This window comes from Cajanus cajan, chromosome 3, assembly GCF_000230855.2.
Source record: "Cajanus cajan strain Asha chromosome 3, NIPB_CcT2T_4, whole genome shotgun sequence".
NCBI lineage: Eukaryota > Viridiplantae > Streptophyta > Magnoliopsida > Fabales > Fabaceae > Cajanus > Cajanus cajan.
In genome coordinates this window covers 14,733,345-14,756,614 of record NC_138519.1, presented here as the reverse complement: position 1 = coordinate 14,756,614, position 23,270 = coordinate 14,733,345, and the positions used below count along the sequence as shown (strand labels likewise).

Genomic DNA, 23,270 nt, shown 5'->3' with positions numbered 1-23,270 from the left:
AAATAACTGAGCCTGGAGAGGCTTGCCGAAATAATACTCTCTCATAATAACTGAATTTAATTTCTTTAGCACTTTTAATTTCTGTACAGCAAAAGCCAAAAACATAAAAAAGGCAAAATACAGAAAAAGCCAAATCAGAAGAAAAGGCAAAATACAGAAAAAGCCGAAAATAAAAAAGGCAAGGATATAGAAAATCCAACAAACAATTTGTACCGAATAACTAAGCCTGGAGAGGCTTACCAAAATAATACTCCACATCCTCCACAGTATGCAGAATAACTGAGCCTGGAGAGGCTCGCAGAAATAATACTCCCCAGAGGGAACCTCAGCTCAAGCTCACGGGAAAATCCCCAGCGAGAGCTATCAAAGCAAGATCGACGCAATCCCCAATGGAAGTGCGATCATCCAAACAGTATATGCAAGTCAAAGGACTTAACACTTCCTCAGTGGAAGATAGCTCTCCGACTCAAAGCGCTGAGCGAGGCTAAGCCTGTAGAGGCTTCCTAAATAATACTCTGGGATACAATAAGATCCCCAAATCCCCAATCGCCTACTCAAGAGGCATCCCTGCAAAAAGGAGAAGAAAATCAAAAATATCAATAAGTATTCCCCAAGTGGAATCCGGCTCTTAGCCAAACATCGAACGTCAAGCCGATACGCCTAACAGAAGAGGCTAATCAAAATCAACGACGAAATCCCCCAGCGGATAACAGCCTACACAGAGGCAACAAAATCCAAAAATTAAAAAGAGATACCCGAATAAGGATAAACCGGGATACTCCACCAACGTCAAAGGACGTCAGCCAAACATAAGGCATCGCTCAATTCAAGAAGAGCATCTGTGTCTACACCCCAAGGAAACAGAAATTCCTCAATGGGTACCAACAACGCAATGCAAGTTGGGGCACAGGAACCTATGAATGACTGCACATCCCCTAGACGGATCCCTGCGTTATCCAGCCCTCAGTGGCACCAAAATCAAAATCAAACCGTCAAAGCAGCATCGTGGACTGTGGAGACAAAAATCATCTCAAATCCCTGGAGAGGGCAAACTCACATTGCCAATGTCGTCAAGAACACGGAGGCAGACCCTGGAGAGGGCAAACTCACCCTGGAGAGGGCAAGACTCACGCACAAGTCTGGAGAGGCGACGACTAATACTCACCCCGGAGAGGGCAAACTCACCCTGGAGAGGGCAAACTCACCCTGGAGAGGGCAAGACTCACGCACAAGTCTGGAGAGGCGACGACTAATACTCACCCTGGAGAGGGCAAACTCACCCTGGAGAGGGCAAGACTCACGCACAAGTCTGGAGAGGCGACGACTAATACTCACCCCGGAGAGGGCAAACTCACCCTGGAGAGGGCAAACTCACCCTGGAGAGGGCAAGACTCACGCACAAGTCTGGAGAGGCGACGACTAATACTCACCCTGGAGAGGGCAAACTCACCCTGGAGAGGGCAAGACTCACGCACAAGTCTGGAGAGGCGACGACTAATACTCACCCCGGAGAGGGCAAACTCACCCTGGAGAGGGCAAACTCACCCTGGAGAGGGCAAGACTCACGCACAAGTCTGGAGAGGCGACGATTAATACTCACCCTGGAGAGGGCAAACTCACCCTGGAGAGGGCAAGACTCACGCACAAGTCTGGAGAGGCGACGACTAATACTCACCCCGGAGAGGGCAAACTCACCCCGGAGAGGGCAAACTCACCCTGGAGAGGGCAAACTCACCCTGGAGAGGGCAAGACTCACGCACAAGTCTGGAGAGGCGACGATTAATACTCACCCCGGAGAGGGCAAACTCACCCTGGAGAGGGCAAACTCACCCTGGAGAGGGCAAGACTCACGAGGCGACGATTAATACTCACCCTGGAGAGGGCAAGACTCACGCTACCAAAGTGACTAGAAGCGCGGAGGTATGCACCAACCTGGAGAGGCTACTCAACAATTTTCCCACCTGAAGACACTACAAGTCGGAAGGATGGCACATCACCCGGACAATTGGGTCAACTCCTTTACTTGTCAGCCGGTACACCAAAAGACCGTTTGACTAAGTAAAGGGGGGGCAGCTGTAGACCCCTAAAATTGTCCGGGTCGGAAATAAAGCTTGAAGACTCTCGAAGACTGAAGAAGGATCAGCCAGAAGGACTTCCAGAAGGCCCAAGGAGGGTTCTCTATAGGTCTAAGAGGTCTTAGGATAGCTAAAAATAGAAAATAGGAGGAATTGGGACCAATACGGGCTGCTTGGGGACCAGTACGGCCTGTATTGAAGTTTTGAACTTCAATACGGCCGTACTGGACTCAATACGGCCGTATTGAAGATTTGTGAACTTCAATACGGCCGTATTGAGTTCAATACGGCCGTATTGAAGAACAAATTCTCAATACGGGCCGTATTGACCCCAGCGCCCGTATTGCTCCTATTTCCTATAAATATGGCGTCATTTGACGTCAATACACACTTTCACACTCAGTTTTGACTCCCTCCTTGAGTATTCTGGGGTTTTTGAGCAGTGTTCTGCCCTAGAAATCTCTCTGGGAGTCGATCCGACGAAGTTCTGGAATTCCGAGCACTTAGCTTGGAGATTCGAACCTAGTCGAAGGGAAATCCTCCGGATTTCCGTAGTTAAAAGTTTTTAGGAAGGAGCGAGTGAGCTTGTAGAACGAGGGAACGCCAAAAAGCTTCCCAGTTTTACTCAATATATAAAAGCACGCTTCAAGAGGTTTCTTCTTAAATCCTTCCTTTTACTGCTTTCTGTGTGCATATTTAAACTGTCATCATGTAGATAGTTAATTTATAATCGCTTATAATAAATAGGGGTAATTTAGTAATTTTACGCTATTATTTTAGAAATAATCTGTCATAGGGAACCCGAAAGGGGCGCTGTGGGGTGCTAACACCTTCCCCACGCGTAACCGACTCCCTTACCCAACTCTGGTTGTAATGGCCAAAGTTGATTTATAAAATCAATTGCCTTATCCCTTTTTCCAATGTTTTGAGTAAAACATTGGTGGCGACTCCACGAACCCTCCTTTTGCGAAAACCACTAATCCATGGAGGGTCCCGCTTGGGATTAATATGGATTGGTGAGCCTTTTAATAAAATTGCTCGTTTGACGAGGTCTCAGTTTGAGAATAAGTCATTCTAGCAATCCACATTTTCAAACAAATAAAACGAGTCCAACCATCCTTCGCGAATGCCGAAAGCCCGTTTCGGGCCGGTGGCGACACTTATATCTTTTTCCAATGTTTTGAGTAAAATATTGGTGGCGACTCCAAGAACCCTTCTTTTTACGAAAACCACTAATCCATGGAGGGTCCCGCTTGGGATTAACATGGATTGGTGAGAGTCATTTAAATAAAATTGTTAGCTCGATGAGGTCTCAGTTTGAGAATAAGTCGTTCTAACAAACCATCATCTTTCAAAACTTAAAAAGAGTCCAACCATCGTCGCGAATGCCAAACGTCCGTTTCGGCGGGTGGCGACAGATGGCGACTCCACTGGGGAAGCCTCGAGAGTCAGTCCCATTTAGTGATGGATTGTTTCTAAAATAATAGTTTAAAATTACTTCATTACCCCTCGCTTGTATGATAACATGTTTTACCTAGTTGACTTCAATAACTGTTGGATGTTTAAAATTTTTGCAATTGTTTGAAATATAAACTGCACATGAACCTTTGCACACAACAGTTCCCTCTATACCCGGGGGCATGAGTGGAAAGCCATAGGGAGTGGATGTTAGTACGACCGGTTGTCGAATGGGTCTATAGGTACCCGTAGACCGTTGTCGGAAAGCATCACTCAAGGTGATAACCATGAACTCAAGTCCGACAGTGCGTTGGAACTTTCCATCGACTTACGACGAGAGGAATTGGGTCCCTATAATGGGGGCACCTTGGGGGCCTCAGACCAGTGAGAACAGTTAGAACCTCCTTGAATATGCACTTTTCTGCAGGATACCCCTACCTCGTGATTCGCTCGTGACTGTTCGTGGATGAGTGAATTGTTTGTGCATCGTTTATGTGACATTGTTTGAGCATACATTGCATTCTTTAAACATACAACATTCCCTTTTTTTTTAAAAAAAATAAATAATAAATAATAAGAATAAATAGGAATAAGAATCTTCCCTTACATGGTGTTAACATCTACCTTCATCACATTCATATAGGTAGTTTCCATTTTCACCCAAAAAAAATAAATAAATACAAAAACAAAATACCCAAGAAAAAGAAAAAAGGGTTATTTATCCAAACCAAGCGATATCATGCATCATCTTAGGAACATCCTAAAAACATGATAATGCTTAGTTGAATAAACACAATGCATGCATATTCAACGCCATCATCTCATATCATGCATTCTTATCAAAGATCATGGAGGGATCTAGGTTTGCATTTCATACATCTCTCCTAGTAATTTATTAATAACATTAATAAAAAGAAAGGATTAATCGATGCGTATGTTCGAAAAATGGATCGCACGCCGTTTGTTATTAAGTGTAAGCCAACAACCGCGCCAAGCGAACGCACATCAACTCCGTTGTTGGTAATCAAGACGAATAAAGGGGAAGGTCCGATACCATTGAAGATCACTGCTCCAAGACCTTTTCCCTACGAATCAAATAAGGCTGTGCCATGGATATACGACATCCATTTTTCTGCCGACAGCGATATCTCTAACATCGCTGGACTTGGGGGCATGACTAGGAGTGGCAGGATCTACACTCCCGAAGATCTTCATGATAAAGCTCCCAAGACTAAAGAAAAGGAAAAAGAAAAAGAGAAAACCGGGGAAACAAGGGTTAGGATACAACCCTAATAAAGATCAAAGGACGAAGAGGAACCAAAATCCTTCTCGACGTTCTTTAAGCCAGATCTTTAGGAAGGTCGGTTCACAAGCGTCAAGGTCGGTCATCGTCATCAAGTGCTCTTCTTCTTCCGATAGGGATGTATAGACCTGATGACTGTTAGAGATCACTCCTCGGGGACAGCCCGACCCCCGAGCCTCGATAGGGCACATGTTTCCACTATAATTATAATAAAATCGTTCTCTATTCTTTCTTATTGCTTCTTTTCTTGCTTACAATAAATTTCTAGACCACATTATTCTTAACCCTGTTTGAATAAGCATGAATGAAGTTGAAATTGTCTTAATAACAATAAACCCGCATCATTTTTATGCGAAAGTGTGTGTGATAACTTGGAGCACCATTCCTTGGCCTCGACAAGTGCCATCATGGATAAAAAAAAAAAAGAATCCTTTAAAGAACAAAAATCATAAAAACAAAAAAAGGCTCGGCAGGAAACCCAAAAAGGGGGCTGCGCAAAAATAAGAGCAAAAGACCCGCTAGGAATCCCACGAAAGTGTGACCTAGGCAAAAGTTAGGGTTGCGAAAATAAACAAAAACAAAGGTCCGCTAAGACGCTACAAAAGGGTGTTTTAGGCAAAATAAGGATAATCAAAAAGCGAAAATAAATCCATGATGGTACCATGAGCTGAATTAAAAAAGAAAGGTTCAAGGAAACTATCTAAGTTGTCGAACCACAACGTCAATAACAAGACTTCCTTAACTTCATAATCGTTTAATCAAACAAGCCTAAACACATAAGCCTACCTTGGCTAGCCATTCTTACAAAAACCATTTTCGAAAAAATAATCCCCTCTAAAACACAAACTTCTGAACAAAAAATATCTTTCCCTTCTTTTCTCTTGTCCCAAACGATTTTAGAGTAATCTAGCGGAAACATGGAGATATAGTGGTCAATAGGAGGGTTGATACATCTTCTAAAGGAAAGGAAGGATCACTGGGTTGATGACACCAATCTCAATATAACACGCATCATTCCTCGGTTACAGAAATCAGCAGCGCACAGCCCGTCTAGAGGAATGGCAAAAATCCAAACAGAGAAACGCATCGGTTAATTCTTTTGAAAAAATAAATCAAATAGAATTAGGTGCATCATACCGCATACATGCATACAGATGATAGGTGTACTGGAAGATCACTTATTCTCTGTTTATCAAAAAAAAAAAAAAAAAAAACCTCAATACGGCCGTATCCAATTCAGTACGCCCGTATTAAAATTAGGGTTATGCACATATTTTTAACTCAATACGGGCGTACTGAGTTGAATACGCCCGTATTGGCCATAACGGTCACACCAATACGGGCGTATTGAATTCAATACGGACCATATTGGCCCCTCCTTTTGTACATTAACGGGAAGGTCAGTACGGCCGTATTAAATTCAATACGGGCTGTACTGACCTACTTTTTTCTATAAATACGTCCCTTTCCCCTCTCATTCTGCACAGCATTCTCATCTCTCTGCACACCTTGTCTGTGAGTGAGTCTGAGATCCCCCTAATTCTGAGAAATGGCCGAGTCATCAAGAAAGAGACAGAGGGTCCCCGCACAACTCGAAATGACCGCGCGGCATCAAGAGAGGCTGGAGTTCCTTGAGTCGTTCATCTTCCAGTCGTCGAGGGTGCTCGACTTCAGCATCCTCCGGGCAATGGAATGGGAGGATGAGGTCAGAGGCTACATCAACACCATAGGATGGGGATTCCTCCTTGATCCCCACCCTCAGATCTTCCCGACTGCGACGAAGGAATTTCTGGCTACCGTCGGCGTCACAGAGTCGACGAACAGCTTTGGCGCGACAGTCTACTCAGTGGATTTCTGGATGAGGGGAGGATACCGCTCCCTGACACTGGACGAATTCAACGTCCAGGCTGGCTTCTTTCAGCGAGCTGATCAACTGGAATATCGGGACGCCATCTGTGAGTGCCCCGATAATCTGACCCCGAACGAGATGTGGAGAGAGCTCAAGGGTCAGATGGACTACCACGCTGGAGTAAAGGGTACTCGGCTCCCGACGGCGCTCCGGATTTGCCACAAGCTGATCACCGGCTCCATCCATGCCAGACCGAAGAGCCCAGAGTCAGTGACGCGGTAGGATCTACTGGCTCTTTACTGCATGGCCACCGGACAGAGGGCCAACCCCGGATTCTTTTTCCTCGAGCATATAAAGAATCTAGGGGCAAGAGAGGGTAGCGACGCTCGGTGAGGGTACATTATGGTCACCACGCTCCTTTCACGACTCGCCGAGACTTGGGGGTGCCCCGATGGCGTAGATGCGGGGGAATTGGCGCCCAAGCCCATCAATGCGGCCACCCTGCTCAACATGAAGATTATTGCCAGGGCAGGGAGGCAATATGTACGAGCGACCGCCCACGACACCTTCAGCGAGCTCTTCGAGAACATCGAGCTCCCGGGTGATGTGGACCCGCAGCCAGAGGCCAACACCTCGTAGCAGGACAGGGCCTACTTTGATGCTCGTTTCGACGCGTTGCAGCAGAGCATCGACGCTCGATTCGACACTGCTCAGCACAGCATAGACGCCCTGAGACAGGATTTTGATAGCCTGTCAGTCTGGCTGCATCGTCGCTTCCCAGACCCTCCACAGAATCCGCCGGCAGAGGAGTGAAGACCGGCCTCTTTTTTCTTACTTTTTGTTTATTTGATGGATCGGGCTGTGCCCCACTTTTCATTGTACAAATCCAATTTCATTTAATGAAATTCTCCACTTTGAATTCAAAGCTCTTTAGCATTTCAATTTCTGTACAGAAAAAGCCAAAAAATCGACAAAAAAAGAGAAAAGGCAAAATTCAGAAAATACAGAATAACTAAGCCTGGAGAGGCTTGCCGAAATAATACTCCCCAGAGACATCTCAGCTTGCACTCTTAGGCCGAATTCTCAGTGAAAGCTATCAGAGCAAGATCAGCCAGATTCCCTAATGGAAGCATGATCATCCAAACGAAAACATCCAAGTCAAAGAACTCAGACTTCCTCAGTGGAAGATGGCTTTCCAACTCAAGCGACGAGTGAAGCTAAGCCTGCAGAGGCTTTCTAAATAATACTCTAGGATACACAAGATCCTCAATTCCCATTCGCCTACTCAGAGGCACTCCTTCAAAAAGAGAAAATCCAAAAAGATTAATACCCATTCCCCAAGCGGAATTCGGTATTCAGATACACACCGAGCGTCAAGATAATCCGCCTAACAGAAGAGGCCAATCAAGATCAATACGACAGAATCCCCCAGCAGATAACAGCCTACGCAGAGGCAACAAAACCAAAAAAATCAAAAAAAGAGTCACCCGAATAAAGACAACCGGGATACTCCACCAACGTCGAAAGGACGTCAGCCAATCATAAGGCACCGCTCACCCCAGAAAGAGCATCTTCGTGTATTCATCCCCAAGGAATCAAAATTTCCCCAGTGGGCACCAACTACGCAATGAAAAGTTGGGACACAAGAACCTATGAGTAACTGCACATCCCCTAGACGGATCCCTGCGTTATCCAGCCCTCAGCGGCACCAAAATCAAAAACAACCGTTGAAGCAACATCGTGGACTGTGGAGACAAAATCATCTCAGATCCCTGGAGAGGGCAAACTCAAGCTACCAAAGTGACCAGAAGCACGGAGGTATGCAACCCTGGGGAGGGCAAACCGCAGACCCTGGAGAGGGCAAACTCACGCTACTGAGGTTGTCAGAAACACCGAAGTATGCACGAGCCTGGAGAGGCGACGACTAATACTCAGCTACCCCGTCGTTAGAAACACGGAGGTATGCAGCTGCCGAGGTTGTCAGAAACGCCAAGGTATGCAACGAGCCTGGAGAGGCGACGACTAATACTCAGCTACCCCGTCGTCAGAAACACGGAGGTATGTAGCTGCCGAGGTTGTCAGAAACACCAAGGTATGCAACGAGCCCGGAGAGGCGACGACTAATACTCAGCTACCCCGTCGTTAGAAACACGGAGGTATGCAGCTACCGAGGTTGTCAGAAACACCAAGGTATGCAACGAGCCTGGAGAGGCGACGACTAATACTCAGCTACCCCGTCGTCAGAAACACGGAGGTACGCAGCTGCCAACATCGTCAGAAACATGGAGGCATGCACACCCTGGAGAGGGCAAACTCACGCTACTGAGGTTGTTAGAAACACCGAGGTATGCAACGAGCCTGGAGAGGCGACGACTAATACTCAACCTGGAGAGGCTACTCAACAGTTTTCCCACCTGAAGACACTACAAGTCGGAAGGGTGGCCTGTTCGCCGGACAATTGGGTCAACTCCTTTACTTGTCAACCGGTACACCAAAAAGCCGTTTGACTAAGTAAAGGGGGGCAGCTGTAGACCCCTAAAATTGTCCGGGTCGGAAATAAGACTCAAAGACTCTCGAAGACCGAAGGAAAGTCAGCCGGAAGGACTCCTGGAAGACCCTAGGATGATTCTTTGTAAGTCTAGGAGTCTTAGAGTAGCTTAGAATAAGGGTGTGCGAGGATTGGAGCTCAATACGCCCTCCCAGAGGTTCAGTACGGCCGTACTGAGCCATTTGAACCGCAATACGGCCGTACTGAAGTTTTTGAACTTCAGTACGGCCTTACCAAATTCAATACGGCCGTACTGTAGTTCAAAAAACTTCAGTACGGCCGTACCAAATTCAATACGGCCGTACTGTAGTTCAAAAACCCAGTACGGGCCGTATTGACCTCCCAGGCCGTATTGCGCCTCAATCCTATAAGTAGGACGTCATTGGCACGTCCTTCCACACTTTTTACACATTCCTCAACCCTTCTGCTGAGTATTCTTGGGGTTTTGAGCTATTCTCTACCCTAGATATCTCTCCGGGAGCCGATCTGACGAAGTTCTTGAGTCATGAGCCATTAGCTTGAGATTCGAACAAGTCGAAGGGAAATCTCTTTGATTTCCATAGTAAAAATTTGTCTTTAGGGGAAAGGAGCGAGCGGACGTGTAGTGGGAAGGAGCGCCAAAAAGCCTCCTAACGTTGTTCTGATATATATAAAAGCCCGCTTCGGAGGTTTCTTTCTAAATCCTTTCTTTTACCGCTTTTATTGATTTTTGATTGTCGCATTGCATGTTTAGAGCTTTCATCATGTAAATATTTAATCTATAATCGTTTCTAATAAATAGGGGTAATTTAGTAATTTTACATTGTTATTTATGAAATAATCCGTCATAGGGAACCCGAAAGGGGCGTTGTGGGGTGCTAACACCTTCCTCGCACGTAATCGACTCCCTTACCCGACTCTGGTTGTAATGGCCAAGGTTGATTTATGAAAATCAATTGCCTTATATCTTTTTCCAATGTTTTGAGTAAAATATTGGTGGCGACTCCAAGAACCCTTCTTTTTACGAAAACCACTAATCCATGGAGGGTCCCGCTTGGGATTAACATGGATTGGTGAGAGTCATTTAAATAAAATTGTTAGCTCGATGAGGTCTCAGTTTGAGAATAAGTCGTTCTAACAAACCATCATCTTTCAAAACTTAAAAAGAGTCCAACCATCGTTGCGAATGCCAAACGTCCGTTTCGGCGGGTGGCGACATGGTGGAGCCATCCTGAAAAATTGGGCAAATGAAAGTGCAAGGACAATGAAATTAAAGGTTAAAGCCAACCAATGAACCACAATGAAGCAAAGTTAACATGACAACCAACTCAATTTAAAGTGTGAACAAAGAAGGCTTCTAAAATTCACCCATTAAAGCACAACAAGTATGACCAACAAGGGCCAAATGGGGCTGTCACAGGGACGCTTAGCGCCACTCTCACGCCCAGCTTAGACGTGTAGGAACAGGGCAGAGTTGCTTCCAGGGCCACGCTGAGCGCCAGGCCCACGCTCAGCGTCATGGGTGCAACACTTAGTTCCCCCTTTTGGCCCAAAAATTTCGTCATTCACAACCAAAAATGCAGAAAAAGCTTAAATCTTGTACTGGGTAGTCACGCAAACAAAGTTTCCAAGGGTTTCAAGAAGACCCATTCAAAAATACACCACCCCAAATGTGCAAATATCATCAATGAACAACAACCATGAAAATAAGCTTAAGAACACCATGGATACAAGGGTTTACACGAAAAATGGGTTGGGGGATTAAATGATTGGGGAAAAATAGGAATGGGAACCAAGAAACATACAATGGAGGGAACCACACAAGGTTAGAGGAAAGGGACTTACCTTTGCGTCTTTGAACAAGAGGAAAGAAAATGGAGCCTACCCACACCAGGAGCAACACAGCCAAGGAAGCAAAGAAAGAGACTTAGGGTTTGAGAGTGTTTGTGAGAGGTTGAGGAGTGGTATAGGGAAAGAAATAGGTCTCTGGAGAGAGAGTGTGACAGCATTTAATGAAAAAGGAACTCCTAGGCTAAGCCTGGGACTGGGGCTTAGCGTGGGAGCTCTAGGAGCCCAATTACTCTGCCACGTCCACGCTGAGCGTGGATTTTAAGCTAAGCGTGGGAGTTCCAGAGAGAACTCCCAGTTTCCAAGTTTAAGTTTTGAGGCTAAGCATGGGACTGAGGCTTAGCCTGGCACCTCCAGAAAGCTATTTTTCTACCTCTGCACTGATATAGCTTAGCTTGGAACTTCATGCTGAGCGTGGATTTCAATTTTTCTGCAAATTTTCAAATTTTTCAAGCATAGCTCAACATGAAGTTCCTCAAGCCCTCACAATCACAATGCTTTCTCGACTAAGAAGCAAACACAATGATAAACCATGTACCTACACCTAAAACACACTAACATAAAATAACTGAATTTAAAGGCATGCTAACTTGTTTTTGGATTAGAAATGATGGGTTGCCTCCCATAAAGCGCTCGTTTTCTGTCACTAGCTTGACAAACCAAAGCTTCAGGGGTTCTCCAATGCAACGGTGGAATAAGCTCGCTCAATTTCATCGCCCAAGTAGAGTTTAAGTCTTTGGCCATTTACCACCCAGCTCTCCTTGGAGGAAACATCCTCCACTTGTATTGCTCCATGAGGCTTAACTTGCTTAACTCTGAATGGCCCTGACCACTTTGACTTCAGCTTCCCTAGAAAGAGTCTCAACTGGGAGTTGTAAAGGAGCACAAGTTGTCCTGGATGAAACTCTCGCTTTAAAATCTTCCGGTCATGATACATCTTTGTCCTTTCCTTGTAGTGCTTAGCTGACTCGTAAGCATTGAGGCGCAATTCTTCCAATTCATTCAGTTGTAATTGTCTCTTCTCAACTGATTGGGTTGGATCAAAATTCAAGAACCTGATAGCCCAGTATGCCTTATGTTCCATCTCAACCGACAAGTGACATGCTTTACCATAAACCATCTGAAATGGTGACAGTCCAAGAGGTGTCTTATAGGCAGTACGATAGGCCCAAAGTGAATCATCCAACTTGAGAGCCCAATCTTTCCTACTTACATTCATCGTCTTTTCAAGGATACGCTTGATTTCCCGGTTTGAGACCTCTGCTTGCCCATTGTTTTGCGGGTGATAAGGAGAAGCCACCTTGTGTCGCACATCATAGTGTTCCAACACCTTCTTTAATTAAGAGTTGCATAAGTGAGTTCCCCCATCACTGACCAAAACTCTTGGAACACCAAACCTGGAGAAGATGTTTTTCTTGAGAAACTTGATTACTGTCTTAACATTATTCTTTTGTGCAGCCATAGCCTCGACCCATTTGGAAACATAGTCCACAACAACTAATATGTACTCATTTGAGTAAGAGGAAGGTAAGGGCCCCATGAAATCGATCCCCCAACAATCAAAGACCTCTACTTCAAGCATGTTTTGCAATGGTAGCTCATGGCGTTTGGAAATATTTCCAATTCTCTGACATCTATCACAACTCTTTGCATGATCATAGGCATCCTTAAACAATGTTGGCCAAAAGAACCCCGATTGTAGGACTTTGGCTGCAGTTTGTTCACCATTGAAATGACCTCCATAGGGGGAATTATGGCAGTGCCACAATATGTTTTGGGCTTCATCTTGAGCTACGCACCGCCTTAGAAGATTATCAGCCCCTACCTTGAAGAGATAAGGGTCATCCCGAACATAGTAATTGGCATCATGGAAAAATTTTTTCTTTTGCTGCCAAGTATAGTCTTCCGGAATGATACCAGTTGCTTTAAAGTTCGCCATGTCAGCAAACCACGGACGTTCTTGCACTGACAACAAAGCTTCATCCAGAAACTCATCCTTGATTTCACCCTCCTTGCAAGAAACTTCTTCATTGACTAATCTTGAGAGGTGATCAGCCACTAAATTCTCAGAACCTTTCTTATCCTTTATCTCCAAGTTGAATTCTTGCAGTAGCAAGACCCAACGGATTAGTCGAGGTTTTGATTCAGCTTTGGTGAGCAGGTATTTAATGGCTACGTGGTCGGTGTAAACGATGACCTTGGATCCAATAAGATAAGCTCAAAATTTCTCCAAGGCATACACAATGGCTAGCAACTCTTTCTCTGTGGTTGCATAGTTCAACTGTGCTCCATTCAACACTTTACTAGCATAATAAATAGAGTGAAACACCTTATTCCTCTGTTGACCCAAGACAGCTCCAACAACATAGTCACTGGCATCACACATCAACTCAAAATCATCACTCCAATCCGGAGCAACAATCACATGGGTTGTGGTGAGTTTGTTCTTCAAGGTCAAAAATGCTTTCATGCACTCTTCATCAAAGAGAAAGGGTTGGTCCTTGTTCAATAAGGTGCACAAAGGTTTGGCAATCTTAGAAAATTCCTTTATGAACCTCCTGTAAAAATCGGCGTGCCTAAGGAAGCTACGAACACCCTTAACATTAATTGGGGGAGGCAATTTCTCAATCACATCAACCTTGGCCTTGTCCACTTCTATTCCTCTAGCTGAAATTTTATGGCCAAGAACAATGCCTTCTTGAACCATAAAGTGGCATTTCTCCCAATTCAGAACTAAGTTGGTATCAATGCACCTCTTTAAAACTAGCTCAAGATTCTCCAGGCACACATCATATGAAGACCCAAAAACAGAGAAGTCATCCATGAAGACTTCAATACATTTCTCCACCAAATCAGCAAAAATTGCCATCATGCATCTCTGGAAGGTAGCTGGTCCATTGCAAAGACCAAAGGGCATTCTTTTGTAAGAAAACACCCCGAATAGGCATGTGAAGGCAGTTTTTTCTTGATCCTCGGGATTAACCGCAATTTGGTTGTACCCCAAGTACCCATCTAAGAAACAGTAGTACGCTTGACCGGCTAGTCGCTCCAACATCTGATCCATAAAAGGAAGAGGAAAGTGGTCTTTCCTAGTGGCTTGATTTAACTTCCGGTAGTCTATGCACATTCTCCAGCATGTTACTGTTCTTGTTGGGATTAACTCATTCTTCTCATTGGTGATTACAGTCATTCCTCCCTTCTTTGGCACGACTTGTACGAGGCTCACCCACTCACTGTCTGAAATTGGATATATCATCCCAGCTTCCAAGAGCTTTAGAACCTCTTTTCTCACCTCCTCCTTCATAATGGGATTTAGTCTTCTTTGAGGATGAGCTATTGGCCTGTAATCACTCTCCATGTTTATTTTGTACATGTAGTAAGCTGGACTAATGCCTTTAAGGTCAGAAATGGACCACCCTATAGCTTCCTTATGCACCTGCAAGACTTTAATCAATTTTTCTTCTTCCAATTGAGACAGGGAGTTACTAATGATGATTGGTTTTTCACCATTTGGCTCCAAAAAGATATATTTGAGGTGAATTAGAAGTATCTTCAACTCTGGCTTAGTGCTCACTAGTGTGTTGTCACCTTTTAACTCCTCATGGTTGGCATCACTAGGTGGAATCTCCTTGAAAGTATTTAGGTGCTTCAAGCATTCAGACATTTCAATCACATCCTCCTCATCGAGTTCATCCATAGTATCAGTTAACACACATTCAAGAGAAGATGACTTTTTTAGCTGTTGTGTAGCCTCAAGCACTACCTCGTTCAGCACATCCATTTCGGAAACAAGCACCTTTATCATTCGGATGGGTCATAGCTTCAAATACATTAAAAGTGATCACCTCATCATGGACCCTCAATTTAAATTCACCATTCTCTACATCAATGATTGCTCGTGCAGTCTTCATAAATGGCCTCCCCAAGATAATAGGAATAGCAAAGTCTTCTTCCATATCCATAACCACAAAATCAGCTGGAAATATGAATTTTTCAACTTTAACGAGCATGTTTTCAATCACACCATAGGGATACTTGATAGACTGGTCAGCTAGTTGCAAAGTCATGCGGGTCGGTTTTACTACCACCTGGCCAACTCTATCCAACATAGACAAAGGCATCAGGTTAATGCTTGCACCCAAGTCTAGCAGTGCTCTTCCAACTGATAGGTCCCCAATAGTGATTGGAATTGTAAAGCTTCCAGGGTCCTTGAACTTGGGAGGTAAGTTCTTTTGAATTATGGCACTGCACCCCGCTTCCAACTCAACAATCTCGTGCTCAATGAACTTTCTCTTCTTTGTCAAGAGGTCTTTCATGAATTTTGCATAAGGGCATCTGTTCTAATGCCTCTGAGAAGGGAATGTTGATTTGAAGCTTCTTAAAAAGCTCCATGAAGCGTGCAAATTGCTTCTCTTTATCCTTTTTGCTTGGGGCTGGGGGATATGGCATATCCTTGGTATAGACACCTTGGATTTCATCTTCAATTCTCTTGCTAGCTGGCTCTTTGATTTTTTAACAACAACTTCCTCAGCCAACTTTTCTCCCTCTATGACATTCTCTTTTGCATTTTCTATTTTTTATTTTTATTTTTTTCATTATTTTTTTCACCTCTCTCTCTCTCTTCAACCTTGTTTTCTTGTTGCTCTTCCTCATCCTCTAACACACCCACTCTCTTACCACCTCTTGTTGTAATTGCACTACAATTCTCCTTTGGATTAGTATGAGTATTGGCTGAAAAATTTCCACCAGAATTTTCAGCCAATTGTTTGGCCAGCTGCCCCATTTGAATCTCCAAATTCTTTATAGATGCTTCAGTATTCTTGTGGTTAGAGATTGAGACCTGCATGAACTGATTCAATGTTTCTTCTAATTTAGACTGCCTGTCATACAAGTTGGGCCTTTGCATAGGAGGTCTACTAGATTGAGCAATATCATTCTGGTTCCACCTTGTGCTAGGGTGTGATTGCCAATTCTTCCCATAATTACCACCATAATTTCCTCCTTGTCGAGCTTGATTCCCCATGTAATTCAGCTCTTCTCCATGAGATGGGAAAGTATCAATGCACTGCCCGTGAGGATGATTCAACCCACAAAGATCACAACTTAGAACTTGATGTTGAGTGGATTGTAGTTGTTGTGGAATCCGAGCAACTTGCTTGGTAAGAGCCTCAATTTGCTTGGACAAGAGCTTATTTTGAGCTAATAAAGCATCTTGAGATCCCAACTCTAGAATTCCTCTTTTCTGTCTTGACTCCCTTTCAGCTGGTAGATCATAATCATTTGCGGCCATTGCATCAATCAACTCTATAGCCTCCTCTGGCGTTTTAAAACGCATACTACCTCCAGCTGAGGCATCCAATAGAATTTTCACCCGTGGCTGCAATCCACCCAGAAAAATATTAACCTGAGTAAGGTCATCAAATCCATGACTTGGACATCTCCTCAACAAGTATTTTTATCTCTCCCAAGCCTCGGAAAGAAGTTCATCTTGCTTCTAAGAGAATGTGACAATCTCACTTTTTTCTTGATTTATCTTAGTAAGAGGGAAGAATCTTGCCAAGAACTTTATCTCTATGTCAGACCACCTGGTTAAGCTTTGATATGTGGTAGAGCATTGTAAACACCCAATTTTGTCCGGGGGCGTGCAAACAACGAGATAAGACTTTAGAGGGCCCAAAAGCCCAAACAGGTTGATTTTTAGAAGACTGGAACGGGCTGTTCCAAAAACTGGAACAGGCCGTTCCAAATTTGGAACGGGTCGTTCCAAGTTTTTAAAAGGGCCAATAACCCTAATTTGGAACGGGCTGTTCCTATATTGGAACGGGCCGTTCCGAGATTGGAACGGGTTGTTCCAATATTGGAACAGGCCGTTCCAAACGTTTTAGTAGAGGGCTAAAACTCTAACTGGAACGGGCCGTTCCTAAACTGGAACGGGCCATTCCAAGTTATAAAAAGAGCCTTAAAATCCCTGTCTGGAACGCCCGTTCCAGTTTATCAAAAGATGTGTTGATTTTATCTCTGGAACGGGCCGTTCGAATTTCAGAACGGGCCGTTCCAATTATAAAATTTACATAGAATGGTCATATCCAGAACGGGCCGTTCCGATTTTGGAACGGGTCGTTCTGGACCCTTTCTGAAGTCTATAAATAGACAGCTTGGGCTCATTTCTCTGGACTCCAAAATTTTGTCCAGACTCCTTAGAGCACTGTTGCGGGTTGCATCAATTGTCCCGTGGCGGAGGCTAGGTGGGCCAAGTCACTGTCGAATCATGGCGCTTGGGCTGCTGCGCTCTTAAGTAAAAAGAGTTGCTCCCTGACTATCAGCTATAACTTTTGGCCTAGTGGTAAGCGCTCGATCTAACAAGTGGTATCAAGAGCAGGTTTCTTGTATAAGGCTTAAAAGCTTCAAGATTTGAAATGGCCTCATCAAATTTGTTATTTCCCGAAGGAAACTCTATTAATAGACCTCCTATATTCAATGGGGAAGGGTATCATTATTGGAAATCTAGGATGCAAATTTTTATAGAAGCCATAGATTTAAACATATGAGATTCTATTGAAAATGGTCCTTTCATTCCCACAATTGTAGTAGGCCATGAAATAAAAGATTTACCCAAAGATCAATGGAGAAATGATGATAGAAGAAAAGTTCAATACAATTTGAAAGCCAAAATTATAATTACTTCTGCTTTAGGAATTGATGAATATTTTAGAATTTCAAATTGCAAAAGTGCTAAAGAAATGTGGGATACACTTGAAGTAACACATGAAGGCACTAATGATGTAAAAAGATCTAGGATAAACACTCTCACTCATGAATATGAATTATTTAGAATGAATCAAAATGAAAGCATACAAGACATGCAAAAGAGATTTACACATATAATTAATCATCTTGCATCTCTAGGAAAAGTGCTTCCTAACGAAGATCTTATTAACAAAATTTTGAGATGTTTGAGTAGGGAATGGCAACCGAAAGTGACTGCAATTGCGGAATCAAAAGATCTAACAACCATGTCTCTTGCATCTCTATTTGGAAAACTTCAAGAGCATGAAATGGAATTGATGAGACTAAGTCAAAATGAAAATAGCGACAAAAAGAAGAAAAGTATAGCACTTAAAGCATCTTCATCCTCTCATGAAGAAAATGAAAAGATGACAACATTGAGGAAGATGATGATGATGACGATGAAGATTTCAATCTCTTTGTAAAAAGATTCGACAAATTCCTAAAGAATAGAGGAAATAGAAGAAAGTTCAATTTCAACATAAAGAAGAAAGGAGAAGAATCTTCTTCAACCCCGAGATGCTATGAATGCAATCAACCGGGACATTTGAGATTAGAATGTCCAATCCTTAAAAGAAAAATGAAAAATCCAACAAGAAAAGCTTCAAAGAAATGAAAGGGAAGAAAGCTTATATCACATGGGAAGAAAATGACATGGATTCTACAAGTGACTCTGAAAATGAAGTTGTGAATTTGGGACTTATGGCCAAAGATTACGAAAGCGAAGAAGAGGTAACATCGTCTAACAATGATATCCCTATTACCTTTGATGAATTGCAAGATGCATTTAATGATTTACACAAGGAATCTTTTAAACTTGCAAAACTAGTATCATCCTATAAGAAAACAATTTCAAATATGGAAAAGGAAATTACTAAATTAAATGAAGAATTAGATAGTCTTAAATCAGAAGTTAAAATGCTAAATTCCAAGAATGAAAATCATAGCTCTACAAGTAACTTGGAAATTACAAACATTACACATCCATGTACATCATTGTAGACCCCTAAAATTGTCCGGGTCGGAAATAAAGCTTGAAGACTCTTGAGGACTGAAGGAAAGTCAGCCAGAAGGACTCATGGAAGGCCCTAGGAGGATTCTCTGTAGGTCTAGAGGTCTTGTAATAAGCTCAAAATAAGGAAGTGGAGGGAATGAAGCCCAATACGGCCTCCCAAAAGTTCAGTACGGCCGTATTGAACATTTTGAACTACAATACGGCCGCACTGAACTCAATACGGCCGGATTGAAGTTTCTGAACTTCACTACGGCCGCACTGAACTCAATACGGCCGTATTGAGGTTTTTTGAACTTCAATACGGCCGTACTGAATTCAATACGGCCGTATTGTAGTTCAAAAACTCAATACGGGCCGTATTGACCCCCAGAGGCCGTACTGCGCCTCATCCCTATAAATATGACGTCATTTGACACTTTGACACTGAGTTTTAACCCTCTTCTTGAGTATTCTGGGTTTTTTTGAGCAGTGCTCTGCCTAGAAATCACTCGGAGAGTTGATCCGACAAAGTTCTCGAGTTCTGAGCTTTTTTGCTTGAGTCTCGAACTGAGTCGAAGGGAAATCCTCCGGATTTCCATAGTTAAAATTTTCTAGGAGGGAGCGAGCGGGCTTGTAGAGCGAGGGAACGCCAAAAAGCTTCCCAGTTTTACTTGAATATAAAAGCACGCTTCAAAGGTTTCTTCTTAAGTCCTTCCTTTTACTGCTTTCTGTGTGTATATTTAACTGTCATCATGTAGATAGTTAAGTTATAATTGTTTAGAATAAATAGGGGTAATTTAGTAATTTCGCACTATTATTTTTAGAAATAATCTGTCATAGGGAACCCGAAAGGGGCGCTGTGGGGTGCTAACACCTTCCCCACGCGTAACCGACTCCCTTACCCGACTCTGGTTGTCATGGCCGAAGTCGATTTTTGAATCGATTGCCTTAAACTTCTTTTTCCAATGTTTTGAGTAAAACATTGGTGGAGACTCCATGAACCCTTCCTTTTATGAAAACCGCTAATCCATGGAGGGTCCCGCTTGGGATTAACATGGATTGGTGAGCCTTTTAATAAAATTGCTCGTTTGACAAGGTCTCAGTTTGAGAATAAGTCATTCTAGCAATCCATATTTTTAAACAAATAAAAGAGTCCAACCATCCTTCGTGAATGCCGAAAGCCCGTTTCGGGCCGGTGGCGACAGATGGCGACTCCGCTGGGGAAGCCTCGAGAGTCAGTCCCATTTAGTGACAGATTATTTTTAACAAATAATAGTTAAAATTACTTCATTACCCCTTGTTTGTATGATAACATGCTTTATTTATATGGCTTTAATAACTGTTGTATGTTTAGTTTCCGCAATTGTTTGAAATACAAACTGCACACGAACCTTTGCACACAACAGTTCCCTCTATACCCGGGGGCATGAGTGGTAAGCCATAGGGAGTGGATGTTAGTACGGCCGGTTGTCGAATGGGTCTATAGGTGCCCGTAGACCGTTGTCGGAAAACATCACTCAAGGTGATAACCATGAACTCAAGTCCGACAGTGCGTTGGAACTTTCCATCGACTTACGACGAGAGGAATTGGGTCCCTATAATGGGGGCACCTTGGGGGCCTCAGACCAGTGAGAACAGTTAGAACCTCCTTGAATATGCACTTTTCTGCAGGATACCCCTACCTCGTGATTCGCTCGTGACTGTTCGTGGATGAGTGAATTGTTTGTGCATTGTTTATGTGACATTGTTTGAGCATACATTGCATTCTTTAAACATACAACATTTCCTTTTAAAAAAAAAAAAAAAAAAAAAAGGGTTATTTATCCAAACCAAGCAATATCATGCATCATCTTAGGGACATCCTAAAAACATGATAATGCTTAGTTGAATAAACACAATGCATGCATATTCATCGCCATCATCTCATATCATGCATTCTTATCAAAGATCATGGAGGGATCTAGGTTTGCATTTCATACATCCCTCCTAGTAATTTACTAATAACAGTAATAAAAAGAAAGGATTAATCGATGCGTATGTTCAAGATGGATCGCACGCCGTTTGTTATTAAGTGTAAGCCAACAACCGCGCCAAGCGAGCATACGTCAACTCCGTTGTTGGTAATCAAGACAAACAAAGGGGAAGGTCCGACGCCGTTAAGGATCATTGCTCCAAGGCCTTTTCCCTACGAATCAAATAAGGCTGTGCCATGGATATACGACATCCATTCTTCTGCCGACAGTGATATTTCCAACATCGCTGGACTTGGGGGCATGACTAGGAGTGGCAGGATCTACACTCCCGAAGATCTTCATGATAAAGCCCCCAAGAATAAAGAAAAAGAAGAAAAGAAAACCGAGGAAAAAGAATCCGAGGAGGAGACAGACGAGCTGTTAAAGTTTATCCGACAAAGCGAGTACTCCATCATGGATCAACTTCATAAGACGCCAGCAAAGATTACTCTGTTGTCGTTGATCCTATGCTCCGAACCGCATCGACAAGCTCTGTTGAAAGTCTTGAACGAGGCATATGTGTCGCATACCATCTCCCAAGACAAGTTTGAGGGGATTGTTAGTCACATCACGGCTAATGATCACCTCACTTTCACCGATGAAGAGATCCCCGTCGAGGGATCAAATCATAACAAGCCCTTGCACATCTCTGTAAAGTGCAAGGAGTATCACATCGCAAAAGTCTTGGTAGACAACGGATCTTCCTTGAATGTGATGCCCAAAAGAACGCTTGATCAAGTGGCAATCAAGGGAGTCCAAATGCGCCCGAGCAACATGATCGTTCGAGCTTTCGACGGATCTAAAAGAGAAGTAGTGGGAGAAATCAATCTTCCAATCCAAATTGGACCCACTATCTTCAACGTCGAATTTCAAGTGATGGACATTACTCCGGCATACAGCTGTCTCCTTGGCCGACCTTGGATTCATGATGCGAAAGCTGTACCCTCTACGCTCCACCAGAAAGTCAAGTTCATAGTGGGTGACAAACTGGTGACTGTACAAGCTGAAGATGACATACTCATCAGCAAGCCATCCAACATACCTTATGTGGATGCAGCAGAGGAAGCTTTAGAAACCGCCTTCCAAGCATTGGAGATCGCCAATGTTGAGACATTTCCCCGAGAAATGAAGAAGGTAGCCCATATGCTCACCAAGAATGGATACTTGCCAGGACAAGGACTTGGCAAGGACTCCCAAGGAATTCCCGAGCTACCCGTTATCAAAGATAATCCGGGGAAACAAGGGTTAGGATACAACCCTTATAAAGATCAAAGGACGAAGAGAAACCAAGATCCTTCTCGACGTTCTTTAAGCCAGATCTTTAGGAAGGCCGGTTCACAAGCGTTAAGGCCGGTCGTCGTCGTCAAGTGTTTTTCTCCTTCCGATAGGGATGTATAGACCTGATGACTATTAGAGATTACTCCTCGGGGACAGCCCGACCCCCGAGCCTCGATAGGGCACATGTTTCCACTATGATTATAATAAAATCATTCTTCATTATTTCTTATTGCTTCTTTTCTTGCTTACAATAAAATTCTAGACCGCATTATTTAACCCTGTTTGAATAAACATAAATGAGGTTAAAATCGTCTTAATAAAAATAAACCCGCATCTTTTTTTATGTGGAAGTGTGTGACAACTTGGAGCACCTTTCCTTGGCCTCAATAAGTGCCGTCATGGATAAAAAGAAATCCATTCAGGACAAAAATCCTAAAAAACAAAAAGCTCGGCAGGAAACCCAAAAAGGGGACTGCGCAAAAATAAGAGCAAAAGACCCGCTAGGAATCCCACAAAAGGGTGACCTAGGCAAAAATTAGGGTTACAAAAATGAACAAAAACAAAAGTCCGCTAAAACACCACAAAAGGGTGTTTTAGGCAAAAATAAGGACAATCAAAAAAGCAAAAGAAATCCATGATGGTACCATGAACCGAATTCAAAAGAAAGGTTCAAGGGGAGCTATCTAAGTTGTCAAAATCACAACGTCAATAAACAAGATTTTATTAACTTCATAAGTGTTTAATCAAACAAGCCTAAACACATAAGCCTACCTTGGCCAGCCATTCTTACAAAAACCATTTTTCAAAATAAAAATAAAACCCCTCTAAAACACAAACTTTTGAAAAATATCCTTCCCTTCTTTTCTCTCTTGTCCCAAACGATTTTAGGATAATCTAGTGGAAACATGGAGATATAGTGGTCAATAGGAGGGTTGACATGTCTTCTAAAGGAAGGGAAGAATCACTGGGTTGATGACGCCCATCTTGATATAACACGCATCATTCCTCGGTTATGTAAATCGGCAGCGCACAGCCTGTCTGGAGGAATGGCAAAACTCAAACAGAGAAACGCATCGGTTAATTCTTTTGAAAAATGAATCAAATAGAATTAGGTGCATCATACCGCATACATGCATACAG

The 23,270-nt window shown here is 43.3% G+C and overlaps 1 protein-coding gene across 1 annotated transcript; it reads right to left on the bottom strand.

The window, feature by feature from the left end:
* Nucleotides 1–11,727: 11,727 nt before the first annotated feature.
* LOC145956082 (uncharacterized) lies at nt 11,728–12,279 on the bottom strand. The gene has a single exon (XM_083071642.1). The coding sequence runs from the start codon at nt 12,277–12,279 to the stop codon at nt 11,728–11,730; it is 552 nt and encodes a 183-aa protein (XP_082927768.1).
* Between the last annotated feature and the right edge of the window lie 10,991 nt (nt 12,280–23,270).

What these genes read in the sequence shown, in the direction of transcription:
- LOC145956082 (XM_083071642.1), bottom strand. Translation starts at nt 12,279, where the DNA reads ATGAATGTAAGTAGGAAAGATTGGGCTCTCAAGTTGGATGATTCACTT.